The 16,438-nt window shown below is 39.9% G+C and overlaps 1 protein-coding gene across 2 annotated transcripts in view; it reads left to right on the top strand.

Moving 5' to 3' along the window:
- The window catches only part of PLA2G4A (phospholipase A2 group IVA), a 201,629-nt gene that overhangs the window by 111,842 nt on the left and 73,349 nt on the right, over positions 1–16,438 (top strand). For both annotated transcript variants that reach the window (XM_082264962.1, XM_082264963.1), the window contains exons 7-10: positions 1,336–1,373; positions 3,870–4,014; positions 7,424–7,560; positions 12,895–13,117. In XM_082264962.1, the coding sequence (XP_082121088.1) occupies positions 1,336–1,373; positions 3,870–4,014; positions 7,424–7,560; positions 12,895–13,117 (543 nt within the window). The remainder of the gene's footprint in view (positions 1–1,335; positions 1,374–3,869; positions 4,015–7,423; positions 7,561–12,894; positions 13,118–16,438) is intronic.

Below are 16,438 nucleotides of genomic sequence, written 5' to 3'. Positions count from 1 at the left end.
TCCTGTCCGTGAAATCTATATGGGTGGTAACCCTATTTTCCATCCGTCTGGCGGATCAGATGAAAACAGACAGGTGAACCGTTTTTCATCCAATCTCCCCATAGAGGAAAGCGGGGCTCTGACAGGTCCATCTCTGCATATTGAGGGGAGACTGTCCTCTCATGCGCCTGCTCAGCATGGATGAACAGATCAGTCCCCCCGCTGAGCAAAGCGTAGTCCACCGGGCGGAACGCGCATGTGAAATGACCCAAATAAAACTAAGAAAAACAACTTTATTTAAATAAATGAGGTTGATCCTATTACTTATAGAACTTATGCACTCAGCATTTTCTGGCCTGGAACTCTCTGGAGGAGCAGGTGTGTGCCATCATTCCTGTAATGCTTGACAGCTCCACATTGCAGGGAAAAGAGGATTCTCTGTCACGGTTCAGCAGCACTGCTGACCACAAAGCCTGCTTGTACTCAACACCAGCTTCTCCCTTTCATCTCCCCTATGTGGACATTACAAGTGCACTGTAGTGATGCCAGTGTGACTACATTTTTTATACAGTGGTTTTACCTATTTTAATTATGTATTTGAAATGGGTGCAGGCTTTTTAAGTGTTAAAAGGTAATAACTCCTGAAGAAATGCAGTGGCCTTATCATTTATGACAGGATATGACAGGTCTTTGCCTTATCTGCTGGATTACAGCTTCTGTACCTAAATTGACTGCTCTTGGCAACTTGCAACTGTGCAAAAAAAAAATCTGTTTTGTTTTCCATTGCTGTAAGGTACCTATATTGCAAAAAGAGGAACATGCAGCAACGGTAATTGTAAGGCCTCATGTACACAGGACTTTATTTTAATTCTTCTACAAGCCAGCGGCGTTTTTGCAGAAAAATGTCTGATGCTTGTAAACGTGTCCAAAGCTTTTACAAGGTTTTAGAAGTTTTTACAGGCATCAAGCTCTTGGGTGTTCAGTTCATTGGCCAGATTAAATGATTTGTTCTGGCCATTGAAATAATTTAATTCTCAAGCCCTAAACACTCCTAACGTTTAGGCGCGTTTAGCAGCTTTTAGTAGCTTCAAGCGTTTTTTATGCCCAAACTCTGCTGTTCCTGGACGCATGGCAGTGGGTTTTTTCCTGCCTCTAAACTCTCCTGCGCTAAATGCTGCTAAAAGCCTATGTGTGCATGGACACATAAGATAACATGCAGGGGAGTTTATAGGCAGGGGGAAAAAAACACCAAACACCCCTAGGAGCAGCTGTAAAATTATCCAGTGTGCATGAGGCCTTTCTGTTTCTGTTAAAAGAATTATAAAAACGCTACAGTGTCTTTTCTCTTTTTATTAGGTTACAAAGGTTTTTCTAGGATTCTCGTTACAGGAATGGTATGTACATATTTTGCCTACTACTTTTGAGCACTTGTGTTACATTACAATGCATGGAAACTTTAGATTCTGATGTTAAGCTTCAGGTAGTGCTGTAGATTGGCCAAACACAGGCACATACTTTCATTTCCTATAGTATAAAAATTATTTTTCCCCTCTTCCTTGTTTTATGCATATATTGTGAAAGGATTGCAATACTTCTTTGAGGCAAAGGAAGTAATCCCTAAGCCTTAGTTCAAAAATGCCCAGCTACGGTTTTCAAAAGGAGTCTTGTGCTGTTTTGTTCACCCATTCAGGTGCAAATTTTTACTTGAAATTGCACCTGAACAAGATTGAAAAAGACACAGGACTCTTTTAAAAAATGCATCGTGGCCGGCCCGCAGATATGTGAACTGGCTTTTAAGAGAAGGCTGCCAGTTCACATGTCATACGAATTAGATGCACTTCAAAACGCATCAAATTCGTATATATATGAACCCAGCCTAAAGCAGAATTAAACTCTCCTATACTTTACATTCAAAAAAGCTACCATCTTACCCTCTGTTTAATCTGCAGTTGCCATGGTGCTGCATATATGATCAGTTAGGACACCATCCATTTGATGCCTTGACAGTTAGGTTGAGAGAACAAGCAACTGTGTTATCATTCACAGCATGCCTTCAACGTATATTAGGAAACAGTTAAGTCAATTAGTTTATTTCCAATGTAAAGTATACCTAAGGTCAAAAGTTAAAATCATATATTTATTTCCACATTGCAATTTAAATGGTTTCTAACCTACTCCTATTACTCCAAAATTTGAAGTTTGATAACTTATTTATTTATTTTTTTAAGCCCCCCCCCCCCACACACACACACACACACATTTACTTCCCTGAATTCTGTGACACATATTCACTATGCCCCGTGAGTTTGCACTGCAGTGTCACACATTTCACAGAGCCTACCTTCTGAACTACAGTGAGGGAATGAGAGGAGGAGTTTCAGAAGCAGACAAAGTACAGAAAACACACCACATCATATCTGTTTGCAGACAGTAAGTTAACATGACATAAGTAGGCCTTAGAAATTGAAAGTAAATCAAAAGAATGAGTATCTGGAGTGGGGGGGATGTCTTTGGTAATTTAAGGATCCGTGGACCTCTCTAGTACAGGTTAAGTGGGTCCACAAAGTCATTCTGTCCAGCTACAAGATCGAGTTTCAGTCTTTTCCTCTGGAAAGGTTCTTCCCTTCCAACCTGCACTTGTCCCAAGATCGCTTACAGAGTCACTTTGGGGCAGTGCAAGACTTGTTACTTCATGGGGAGATTGTCCCGGTTCTGGCTTCGGAATTTTTTCATGGGTTTTACTCAAACCTGTTTACAGTTTCCTGGAAGGAAGGCAAGGTTATGTCCAATGCTGGACCTCAAGGTGCTAAACTGCTGGTGCAGGTACAGAAGTTTCGAAATCGAGTCCATTCGGACTGTAGTGGCGTCCCAACATCTGGGGGATTTTCTCGTTTCTATCGGCATCAAGGACGCCTACCTTCACATTCCAATATGTGCCAGTTACCTTCCTTCCACCAGCATTATCAGTTTGTGGTGCTTACCTTTGGTCTTGCATTCGCTCCTCTGGCCTTCACAAGGGTTGGCCCCGGTGCTAGCATTCTTTCGTCAGTGGGGGATCGTGGTACTGGGGTACCCGGATGGGGTACCTGGATGATCTTCTTCTGTGAGCAGAGTTTCTGACTGCTCTTATGGACACCTTGGAGATTGCTCTGCAATCTCTGAGGGAGTTTAGTTGGATTCAGAACCTTCAGAAGTCTGCTCAGGTTCTGTCCACAAAACGGGACTCTCTGGGTGGATTTGGCCTCAGCCAGTGTTGCTTCCTCTGGAGAAACTCCAAAAATTGCAGGAGGCAATTCAGCTTCTGTTGTCCAGCTGATGGTCATCCCTCCGGGCTTGCATGCGGGTGCTGGGCGTGATGGTGTCTACCTTCAAGGTGGTTCAGTTTGCACAGTTACTCTGTAACACTGGAGCTCTGGCATACCTCCTCAAAATTCCTTTTTCCATTAGGATTATTTTTTGTTGACAAGTAGGACAATTTGTTGAATACTGGGACAGCATTTAGCATGGAACTTAACTTGAAGTCTGATCAAAGTTCCTGCTTCAGTTGGCCTACTGTGGCTGGGTTGCAAAAATCCCAGCAGCAAATATTACAAATTTTTGGCAGCTAAAGATGCAACGTGTGGTGCCTTCTTTTTGGCACTTTTTTTTATAGAAATTACCCATATTTTCACATTGTGCTAAATTGTCGTTTGTAGACGAGTATATTTAAGCAAATAAATGCTTTTTTCTTTTTGTGATAATGTTTGTAATTCTTATAATGTTGTGTTCTTACTGATTTTAGCCTAACATAGAACTCTGTAGTAATAGCAACAATAAAGATGGTCTAACAGCAAATTGTTTAATGGGTATTGGTTGTTCATGTCAACACTGTATATATTTTTTCCCACAAGCTCATCCACAGATTTACGATTCAGCATGGCTTTGTGTGATCAAGAAAAACTTTACCGACAAAAAAGAAAGAACACAGTCATCAATGGAATCAAAAAACTTTTGGGACCTGAAAAAAACAAAGATTTGCATTCGGCCTCAAGAGATGTATGTTTTTTGTTTTTTTTTCCAAAGTTGTAGCTATTTACCTGCGCTGTGTTTTTGCTTTTTAAAATGTTTACTGTACTAGCTGATTATACAGTAATTTTACTAAAGTTATATTGACATTTTAAAGCTTCTTGGGGCTTGTGGTGATTGTTACTTTTGCCCACCTTGAAAAATCCCCATGCCATCCCATCTGATTTTTCTGTATGTTGATACAAAATGCTTATAACAGAAATATGTTGCAACACATAAAAAAAATGATGCCTATGCTGCGAAAATTTAAATCTCATTTGAAATAAATTGAACAAGAATTAGTTTCTTTAAAAAAATTTTTTAGAAATTAATCAGATTAATGATGGTAACTGTACTCTAAGATTATAGGGACTGGGCTGGTGTTATGTTTCTCATCTCCATTTCACTGTTCACAGCACTGAACTCTAGAATGGTGAACCAAAGGGATGATTAAAGACTCAGTCTATCCTACCCAAACTGATAGACAGTTGAATTACAAATAGACTGTGCACTTTGCAAAGTGCAGTTGCACTCTGCAAGTGCAGTTTTAGTAAATGAACAAAAGTTCTGCTGACTCCCAACATCCAATCATGTGCAAGCAAAAAAAAAATGCAGGTTTTTTTATATTCCTTGCACGTTATTGGGTATTTTATACAAAGTGAAGCTTTACCTCATTTACTAAGCTCTGGAGCAACTACATTGCACTTTGCAAAATGCACAGTCTATTTGCCTTTAGTAAATCAACCCCAATATTTCTTATATTTGTAGAGGACTCAAATGATGAGATGTCTGTGCTTGCATTTCCAGGCATGTTGCTCTTCCACCGTCATTGCAGCACTGTTCCTGTTGAATTTTTTATTTTTTTGTTATGGAGAATACAAGAAAGGGAATGGGAACACCTGAAAGGTGAACAGGCCCAATCTGGTGCTTGAAGGAACTGCCTGGAACTGTGCCTCAGTACCACACCGTTATCCTCATGGGCATATGCAAGTAGAATTCTATTTAATATTATATTTGCATACGCCCATGAGGATAATGGTGTTGTACTGAGGATAAGGAGGACATGTATCCTGTTGGTAAAGATGTAATTTGAATGCAGAGGATTTGTCTGACCCGGAATAAAGAGTCATTGTAATAAGCGAGCAAGCCCTGTCCATGAGAGTGGGGGGCAGATATCTCTGCATGACGGTGGTGCATCATTGTGGACTGGGTTAGCAGAGCTGGTCTTTGGGTGATCACATCTGGTATCCTGGCCATCCCCTTTATCCGTTTGAGAGAATTTGATTGCCTCCTGTCGAGATTTACAGGCGCAATTTTTACCAGTTTCTGGTAAGCATCTTTAATGTTGGTGAAGGATTGAGCACTCGTGGTGGATCACAAATTTATTTGAACCTTCACTTTGTGTCACATCCCTTGTACGGGCCTTTGGACTCTTATTAGAGACTCTATTTTTGCACTCATTTATTAAGTGCATGTTTGTTATTTTATTCATGTATTTCGATATTTGATTATTGTGATTTGATCACATTTCTATCACATATTAATTTGATTTTTGATCACACTCTACCGCATCACATAAGTTGCGATTTTAGGATTGGCCATTTATATGATTAATCAATTTTTCATCACTTAGCGCAGCTTGTTTATTATGATTGGTTTTTGGTGATATCACACTGGAAGCTGCAGCTCATATAAATTACAACAAAGGCCCCTTAAGAAATGTTTAGTACTGTAATGGCATAGAAATGTTTAGTACTGTAATGGCAATCTACACACAGATACTTGCATGCTTTTTATTCTTTGCATTATTTGCCATTTTCACTAAAGGCAGATCAATTCATTTCCCTTTACTTCCCGAAACCCTTAGTCTGCCACCTGGAACATGTGACAGGAACTTCCCAGGATGTAGCTGTGAGGCCTGGTTAAATCACCAGTGCCATATTCCACCAACAAGTGGAAAAACAGTAATTGTAAGTAAGAGCAAGTGCTTTTAACCACTTGTCGACCGCCTCACATATGAGTACAGTAGCAGAGTGGTTTTCCTGTGCCGGATCACGTACCTAGTGCGCCATCCAGTACTTCCGTGTAGGGGCGCGTGCACCGGCTGAGCTGTGATTGGACACAGCACAAGCCGATCAGTGGGTGTCAGGCAATGGATGACCACCGGCACCCGCAGATATGCGAGGAGGAAGACTGGAAAGAGCTCTGTGTTTGTAAAACATACAGGGAATAATAACTAGCACATCCCTGAGTAAAAGTACCTCACAGTAAACACACCAAGCACAGTTAGGCACGCCTTTAACCCTTTGATTGCCCTAGATGTTAACCCCTTCCCAGCAAGTGTCATTCGTTCAGTGGCAGTGCATATTTTTAGCACACAAAAAAAGTAAGTGTCCATCACCCGTGTCAGAATGCCTGCATTACTATCACAGTCCTGCTAGAAGTTGCTGATCGCTGCCATTACTAGTATTTTTCTTTAAAAAATTTTCTTTAAAAGTTTCAGCCTTTTTTGTATATAGCGCAAAAAATAAAAAACGCAGTGGTAATTAAATGCCACCAAAAGAGAGTTATATTTATGGGGAAAAAAATTATATAAATTTTGTTTGTGTACAGTGTTGCATGTAGTAGTTAAAATGGTACTAAAGGCAAGACATTTTTTACCTTAATGCATTCTATGCATTTAAGGTAAAACATTTCCCAGTTATATTATTACCACCCCCCTGCCCCCCATATACTTACCTGAAACCTCTCTCGATCCAGCACTGTGTCCATTTACAGCAGCGCTGGCCTCTTTTCCTCTTCTCACAGGACATAAAGGCAGCAGCGGCAGCCATTGACTCCTGCTGCTGTAAATCAAATCCTGAGAGGAGAGAGCAGGGGGTGGGGTTGAGCCATGCTGAACGTTTCTAAGGATTCACAAAGCAGGATTTGGGAGCGTACCTGCACGTGTAGCACACAGCTTGCTATGGGGGTGCACACCGCACAGGAGGAGCTGAGAGTACTAGCAGAGAATCCCAGAAGAGGAGTTTTGGGGCTGCTCTGTGCAGTACCATTGCACAGAGCAGATAAGTTTACTATGTTTATTATTTTAGGAAAAAAACAATTGATTTAACTACTGAATGTAAGATGATTTCATATCAGCATGCAGAGCTGAATGCTGGTGTGATTTTTGTGAAAGAGGGGAAAGGTCCACTTTGACTATGTGATGCTGAACTGAAAATCCAGAGGCCTATAAAATTGTTATGTATTACACACAGCGAGACCCCATAATTGTGCAAGCCATTTGTCCCCATGTACAGCCAGCAGATAATATAATGTGAATGGTCAAAATATGGTAAACAGAAATCACCATGATACTTTGTATTTTTGGGGTTTTGAGACAAATGTTATTATCTTTTAGGTACCTGTCATTGCAGTTTTAGGCTCTGGAGGTGGATTCCGTGCAATGGTTGGCTTCTCTGGAGTCATGAAAGCTCTGTTTGAATCAGGGGTTTTAGACTGTATAACATACGTTGCTGGATTGTCTGGATCTACATGGTAAATTGCATGTTTTTTTATTATTATTATTACTATCATCATCATTATTTTATTATATTAAAAAATATGCATATGTGCTTTTTGATATATTATTACATTTTATGTAAAGTGTTATTTTTCATGGATCAGCAATGCTGGTCATCACCATGGATAAATAGATATCTTGTGGCATTTTCCTTGTAGATAATAAAGATAAGGTGTTTTATGTTAGCTGCAGTCAATAAGCTTTTATAATCCCCTATACACTGTGCTAAATTTATGCATCAAGCTGCCCTTGCACTCCTAAATGATAACACCCCTTTGTATAGGATCTGCCCCTTATGTCATATTTTATTAAAAACTACTGCCAGAGTATGCTGTTGGAGGTTCTAAACTTTGCTTCAGTTCAGACCACCAAGCAAAACATAGGAACAACACAATGTACAGTATAAGGCCTCGTGCACATTGGACGTTTTTACAGCTGCTGTTTTGGGCATCAGGCTTTTTTTGTTCTACATCCAGTAAACTCCCCAGCATGTTATTCTATGTGTCAATGCACATATAGGCTTTTATCTGCAATTTTTGGCAGGGGCGTTTTCAGGCTGGAAATAAAACCTAGATCAAAAAAACAAAGAGATTTCCAGTCACAACTTACCAACCAGCCAACGACCAACCAAATCGACCTGTCTAACAGTATGCGTTAAAAACAGGGGTTTGGTTGCACACATTTGCAAATACATGCGTAAGCTGCAGGCCCCGACAAGGCACCCTGTGATCTGCAGTGCCTAACTCTACAATATAAAGAGTCTCTACAATGAGAGCACATGCATTTAATGGGATATATGGAGGACAGATGATTAGAGGGAGCCCACCCCTCCTTAAAGGCACAGGGTCACACTCAACACCCAGCACATCGCACAATGGCGGCAAAGGTGTCAGTGCGTTGCCTGGCTCAATATAGATATCAATAATGCAAAAAGTGGTCAGCGCCTCCACCTATAACTTGTCTTAGCGGTAAGGAGCACTGGAAGGGCGGACGCAGATCAAAAAGATGAAGAGATTTCCAGTCACAACTTACCAACCAGCCAGCGACCAACCGAATTGACCTGTCTAACAGTATGCGTTAAAAACAGGGGTTTGGTTGCACACATTTGCAAATATATGCATAAGCTGCAGGCCCCGACAAGGCACCCTGTGATATGTTGTCCCTAACTCTACAATTTAAAGAGTCTCTACAATGAGAGCACATGCATTTAATGGGATAGATGGAGGACAGGTGACTAGAGGGAGCCCACCCCTCCTTAAAACCTAGAACTACCGCTTTTGAAGAGGAGTTTTTCAGCTGTAAAAAACACTACAAAAATGTAAAATTTGGCATTTAGGCACGTTTTTGAGCCTCAAGCTTTTGTGGGAGTATAGTTTTGCTAAAAAACGCAAACTCGGCAAAACACGAATACAAAAACACAGCAAAACTTGCCTTTTCAGCGCGGCATTGTACAGCTAACGCTACTGACATTTTTATAACTTCCAGTGTGCATGAGGCCTAAGAATGGTAGGTTACATAATATTTACAATTACACACAAAAGCATATTTACAACACCGTGTACAGCACAAGTATGGCGTTATTTTACCTCTCAGCTTCAGGTCTGGTCAAACTGAGTGCTTTCGTGTCCCAGGATAAAAAGAGTGCACGTCTTTGTAATTCATTCTAGCCCCCTCTCCTTTCTATACAGTGGCTAATATTATGCTCTGTAATTGATCACTATGCCTAGCAAATGTACATAGGGTACAGCCTGATTGGAGGATCCCCTCATTTGTGTGGATGGGGGAATCAGGTCATTTTTCTGTTCGTTACCGCTGGTTGAATGAAAAAAATGACTAATCTATGTGCTGCCTAACACCAATTGGGAAGCGGAGAGTGATATAGCATGTGGAGAAACTCAATGGTTTAAATATATTCCCAAACACATAGATTGAATATATTACACATGCAGAACTTTGAATATATTACACATGCAGAACTTTGTATCATTTCACATGAGATAATAAATCTCAAAATGTATAGATTTTGGGTAGCAAAGATGAATGTTTAAACATTTTTTGAACTCGAGAGAAGCAGCAGACTAATGAGCTCATCTCTTTGTCACTCTTCTCTCCTCCTTAAGATTGATCCTTGCACTGAAGCACAACTGATTGGTTCCTTGTGCTGCTTCTCTTTTCCCCAATCTGAGCTTTTCTGTACAGGGGACTGTAAGAGGCTGAAACCAAGCCAAGCCCAGAGACATACATCACTTGTCTTTAAAGTATACATTTAATACTGTATTAATGAACACAAAACTGCATTACTTTGTGTTTTTATGTTTTCCTGGATTTCAGCTTTGATTTATAGATAATACAAATTAATATAATAACTTGAAATGCCAAGTTGATATAATTGTATAGCAAAGTATCAGAATCAGGTACATTTAGATGAGTTTTACACATGTAAGCATAAGTACAGTAAAAAAAACAAAAAAAAAAACTAAAAACCTATTACAGAATCCAGGGAGAGGGGCCTTCTGAAGGTATATGCAAATCTCTATACTTTTCCAGTAATGCTTAGCTTGTCACAATCCCTTCTTCCTCTAAATTCTCCCTGATGGGTTGATTCAACTGGCGTTACAGATTCAAACCATTCCTGCTACTGTGCAATCTTCCTTTTGAATGGAATTTGATTCTGTCAGAAAGTTTGAAAAAGCGACCGCATTAGAAAAAAAAAAAGCAACTGCTTATCTCCTTCAGCCTCTTTCAGCCACTTCCTGTATATAAGCATGTGCTCCAGGGTCAGCTTTCTGTCATTGCTCAGGGTGGACTTCCTCATGAATTCAGCAATAGAACATATATGCGCATTCATTGTCAGCTTGGCTGTCTGTAGTCCCCACTGAAAGTAAATGCGGCAAAAAATGGGAGATTGGGAGACCTGGCCAGAGCATTTTTACTCCATTAAAATGTATTTTGAAATGATATCAATGTGTTAAAAGTATATGTGATTTTAGTGATTGGGTGTACATCTACTTTAAATTTAAAAATAAAAAAATGTTGTACTTAAAGCGGAAGTAAACCCATCGATTTGATAGTTTCAAAAAACAGTTAACTTTCTCCGCATGCTGGAAATGCTAATTGTCACATTGGTTGTGCTCTCATTCAAACTGACAAACCATTCAATGGCTGGTGTCATAATGGATCACATGTGCAGCATCATGACAGTTGCAGATTAAACAGAGTCTAAGATGGCAGCTTCCGTGGCTGAAAACAAAAACAATAGAAGGGTTTTCTTTCACTTTACCTGATCTGTGCAGTGATAATTCACAATATACATATAGTGTAGCGCTATCAAATAATGACGAAAGTGTAACACAAAATCAATGTGACAAAGATCCTTTGTGTGCAGCACCAGTAGCATAAAAGATGTCAGCTTACCAGAATGTGGAATGTTGGAAGCCAACTCTGCGAGCCAGAGGAGAACCCAGAAGTTGGCTGAAGAGTGAAAGTGAGCGGACGTTGGGGAGGATTGGCGCTCACACGCCAGGATTGCCAGTACCTGCATGGTTGTGTTTGAGACAGTTTCTTCCTGCAGCGCATTTGGCTTTTCCATTAAATTGGAAGCCAACACATTCTGGTAAGCTGCCATCTTTTATGTTGCTGGTACTGCACAAGAAAGCTGGCTCTCTTATGCATGCTTTCATCTGTTCCCCTTCCTTTTGTGGAACATGCTCTTCTGAAACATTGGGACCGATTCTCAATTTTCATGCATCCTTTATTTATTTCTGAACTTTCATGGACTTTTATCTGATCAGTTGGAATTTATTGTCACATTAATCTTGTGTTACACTTTCATCATTATTTGATAGCGCTGCATTATATGTATATTGATTACTTGGAGTGTTTTGTCTTGCCTGTGCTAGCAGCTGTTTATTATTTATCACTTATGTTTGTATATATTTATACCTAGCGTGGATTTTTTGCATTTTGTTTGTAATGATAATGCACAGAGTGGTCTCCTACCTCCTTTTTGGCAGTCCCCCCTCCCCGACACTTTCCACTCCTCCTTCTTCTGAGTGCCTCCTTAGCAAGTCAAGTGCTAAGGAGGCAGCCTTACACATGTGCTCTCAAGCACACAGTGATGGCAAGCCATCCTCCCAGCTCCCTCTTCATAATAGTTTGACTGACCGCAACAGGAGCCTATGTCTCCCGTGGCCTTGGTGTTTCCTGTGAAACCAGGAAGAGCGAGGAGCAGCGCTGCGGTGGGGACAGCGCTGGATAGGCGATAGGTGTCAGATAAGTGTTTACGTGTTTAGGGATGGGGGTGTAGAACAGGTAGCGTGGCATTTTTTTTTTTTTTTTAAAGCTGTGTTCCATCCTCCCCCTCCAAAAATTAAAAGTCAGCAGCTACACATACTGTAGCTGCTGACTTTTACTATTAGGACACTTCCCTGTCCTTGAGTCCAGTGATGTAGGCACCGCAGCCAATGTTTCCATCGGCTGTCGGGTGCTGCCGCTGCCATTGCCGGTAAGGGAACCCGGCAGTGAAGCCTTACGGCTTCATGGGCGAGTCCCTAATGCGCATGCGCGAAGAGCGCTGCACATTCGGATTGGCTCGGCAGCGGGTGAAGGAGGAGGGGTCCAAACTTCTCAGGGACAGCGCCGCTGTCTCCCGGAAGTGGGGAACGGTTACCTGTCAAAAACAGGTAACCGCCCCCCCTCCCCCCTGAAAGGTGCGAAAGGGGAGAAAGCAAATGAGCGGAAGTTCCACTTTTGGGTGGAACTTTGCTTTAAACTAATGCAGGAAATGCATTCAAGTAAAGAACATTTTGACTTTAGAGCCATTGTATGGTTTGGGGTTGATTTACCAAAGGCAAATAGGCTGTTCCCTTTTGCAAAGGGAATTTTGCCTTAACATAGTGAATGAAGTGTAGCTCTGCTGACTTCTATCATCAAATCATGCGCAAAAAATTTAAAATAAAATTGAATGTAATTGGGTTTTCTTTGCAAACGGAAATTTCACCACACTCACTTAGCTAAGGAAAAATTCCCTTGCTATGTGAAAATTCCCTTGCACAGTGAACAGCCTGATTAGTGTTACCAATTCAACCTCTTTGTTTTTATTTCAGAAAAATAACAGAAGAATTTGATTTGTAGGAAGAGAGAATTGCATTCTTTTCAAATAAACACAGCTAATGTTCTTTGTATTTTTCAGGCACATAAATCAGATAAATAAAAGAGCCTCCCTTACCTTGTAAAGAAATGTTTTTAATTATTTTGCTTATTGGCACAAGTGGGATTATTCTTATTTGTCCATCATGCTTTATCTGTAGGTATATGTCTACACTTTACTCTAATCCGGATTTTCCACGCAAAGGACCGAAGGAAATAAACAAGGAAATTATGAGCAATGTCAGCCACAGTCCCCTACTTTTGCTGACACCGCAAAAAGTGAAACGATACATTGAAGCTTTGTGGAAAAAAAAAAGTTCTGGGCAGCCAGTTACCTTTACTGATGTTTTTTCTATGCTTATTGGAGAGACACTTATTAAAGACGTAAGAATCTTAAGCATCTTTTTTTTTTTAACCTTTGAATGATAATGCTTTCTATAATTAGATCAATTTGTGAATATTTGCTAATGTGGTTATCAAAAGTGATTAATCAGCTATGCTATTAATGATATTTAAAATTATCTGTTTTATGTGTTTGTACTAGGAGAAACCTTTTTCTAATCCCAAGTATTTTTAAAAACCAAACATTAATCTGGAACATTGCTGTTATTTAAAATGTTGACTGATTTAAAAAATAATTTAAATAAATGGTTAATCATTGTAAATATATTTCACCATGTAACCTTCTTTTTATTTCACATGTTGTACTGTTTTGGCTGAAAATTTATGGTGCAGGATGTCACCTCAGGGCGAGAGTTTGTAAAGGGAAGTCTTAGCCAGTCATTTCTCACAGCTGCAGTTTACAGATTTCTGCGTGTGAAAAAACATGAACTTTTATTCTTCTGGTATCGCGTAAGCTTCCAGGACATACAAAAGCTAATTTCCTCCACAGGAGGAGAATGGTGCCAAAACATACAGTACACGTACATTACGCGTACATATCAAACAATCTGGCTGTTGCAGCTAACAGTTGTATTTACATGCAGGGCTTAACGTACACTTGTCACCTTTTGAAAACCAGCTATGTTTGTAAAAGCAGTAAAATTGTTTTATAATTATTTTTTAGAGACCTGGAAGTCTCAAACCCTCTCTAATACAAATTTTGAAAGATCCCTGCGTTGGTAACTTGTGGCCTTGCCCCATCTTGCATCTTCCTATGGACTCATCACTAGAATAGCTGGCCATTGATACAGTGTGGGAGGGGTGGCCAGCCCTTGACCCTGCAATTGTTGAACTTTGCCCAGAAATATAGGTCCTCTGTGGCACTTTTAAATGTTAATATAGTAGAATGGCTGTCCATTGGTACAGTGTGAGAGGGCTGGCCAACACTTTAGGTGTTGAAATTTCATTACTGAAATGTGGGTCTTCTGTGGCACTGTAGAAGACTTTTAAAGTTTACTGTACCTCCATATTTTTTTGTGGTAGCCATTTTATAAGGTATAAAAAGGTTTCCAATAGATTAAAGTGTTATTAATCTCTCGTAATTAAAAATTGATATAGTTCTGCTGACTTCAGGGCTAACTGAAAGTGCATCCTCCATTTCTGGCCTGTCTTTGCTTAGCTTTACTCTTCCTTCATTATTCTTACTTCTTTATTTCCTGTTTTCTGGTTTCTTCGTTGCCTTGCAAAGTCCCATGGAGCCTCCCTTGCATGCACACTCCTGGCTAATGCTACAGCCAAACTGAAGTCTACCAAATTGAGCCCTGACCCTGCTCCTTTTCCAATGTAGTAGATAGATTGGGGCTCCTAAGGCCAGGTCTATTAAGATGGGCCATGGTGCTATGGATGCTGGGACATTAGGTCCCAAATGCATTAGATCAAGTGACATGCTAAATGTAAACTTTCAGACCAGAAGTGATGCGGAGCAACACAGTAACAATAATATGTAAGTGCTTTACTACTTAGTCACAGAAAATGTTTTATTGAGGAACGCTTAAAGAGGAAGTAAATGCACGTAAAAAAAAACAAGAAAAAAAAAACCTGTAAAGACAAAGGCATAATGAGCTAGTATGCATCACATACTAGCTCATTATGAAATACTTACCTAAAAACGAAGCCCCCGAAGTGTTGTCCGCTCAGCAACAGGGCGGCTGACATGTCCGGCCGCCCTACTTCCTTGTTCGCATCCTCTGGCCATCTGATTGGCCGGAGGCACGATTACATCCCTCCCACACATGCCGCCGTTCACGGCATAGGGTTCTGAAGGAACGGCACAGGTGGCCGTTCCTTCAGAGTGCATGCGCCGATGACGTCATCGGTTGCATGCATTGTAAATATCTCCTAACGTTGCATGTTTAGGAGATATTTATAGCACCTATAGGTAAGCCTTAATATAGGCTTACCTATAGGTAAATGTAAAAAAGGTGGGTTTACAACCTCTTTAAATGGGAAAAATAAATATATATTAGAGAATTTTATTGCTACTTAAGTGTTTCAAATTGTCAAATGTATTGTCTTGCTGGATTTGCTGTCTTCCTGCATAAGAAGGCCTAATATTACAGGGCCATTCTGATTTCATAAAAGGATTTTCCTACATTAAACAGACACATTTTTATATATTTCCTGTGGTACCATGTGTAGGCAATACCCAAAATTGCTATACCATCATACTTGCATTAGAAGAATGGTGCAGTAATCCCAAGAATTTGAGAATAAATTAGAAAGGATTTATGTGGAAAATGGGGCCAGAAATATGAGTGGAATTTTCCAGTTCAGTCCACAAGTGTGATTTACATTACAGCCCAGCCTTTTTGCAGACGGTTGCATCCTTCAAGAAAAAAAAATTGGCACAGCTAAAATTGTTTCTTGGCTGGCAAAAAAAAAGAAATGTTATGTGGCAGTAGAGAGAAAGCAGAGAAAGAGAAAGTTTCAGCTCCAGATAAAAGTTGTATGATTTTTGACTTGAGCAAAATAGTCGGGCATTTCAGATAAGAGGTTACCAGTGTTCTGTGTTTCCCTGGTGATGCTCATAACAGACTTTATTTACTTGGTTAATGGATGACTTTGCTATAACTTTAGAATTTAGGTTTAGATCAGAAGTAATCCTGTGGGTAAAATGTAAGTTTTGATCCTGTTTACTGTTTTGTTCATTTGGGTTCTAGGGAAAATGCAGCCTGATAACCATTAGAGAATAGTAAACACTGTATATTGACATTTTGAGCCCCATAAAAAAGTTTGAATGCCTTTATTATAATCCCTAGGTAGCATATAACCTGGCAGCATATGGCTGAGAAAAGAATGCATGTTGTCCCTGTCAGGTCATGCTTCAAAATGAGACTGCTTTAAACAATTGCAGAAAGTGGAGACAATACACTAATAAATTGTCGGCTTAATGGCTCTATGGAAAAAGAAAACCTATGTTAATGATTTACAATATCCGTAATAACTAAGTAGCTGCTGAATAGTCAGAAGCAGGTCAGAAAATCTTTCCTTGGCATGACCACACTAATTTAGAGACATTTAAAGAATACGATTGCTAAGTACAATCTTGACATTAGAATACAAGTTATTTATGTGTACTCTTCCTTTGTATTACATCAGTATTACAACAGAAAAAATCCAGGATACTGTGGCCGAAAATCTGGAATTTTTTTTATAAATGAGCTCTAGTAAGATGTAGTATTATGTTGCTTTTGATGAAATGACCTGCTGGGTATTTAAACATATACTGGGTAAATGAAGTATAGAGGATCATTTGAAAAAGTA

This window comes from Pelophylax lessonae (assembly GCF_965119305.1).
Source record: "Pelophylax lessonae genome assembly, chromosome: 8".
NCBI lineage: Eukaryota > Metazoa > Chordata > Amphibia > Anura > Ranidae > Pelophylax > Pelophylax lessonae.
Note: the sequence above shows the minus strand (reverse complement) of the source record. Positions and strands in the feature narration are given on the sequence as shown.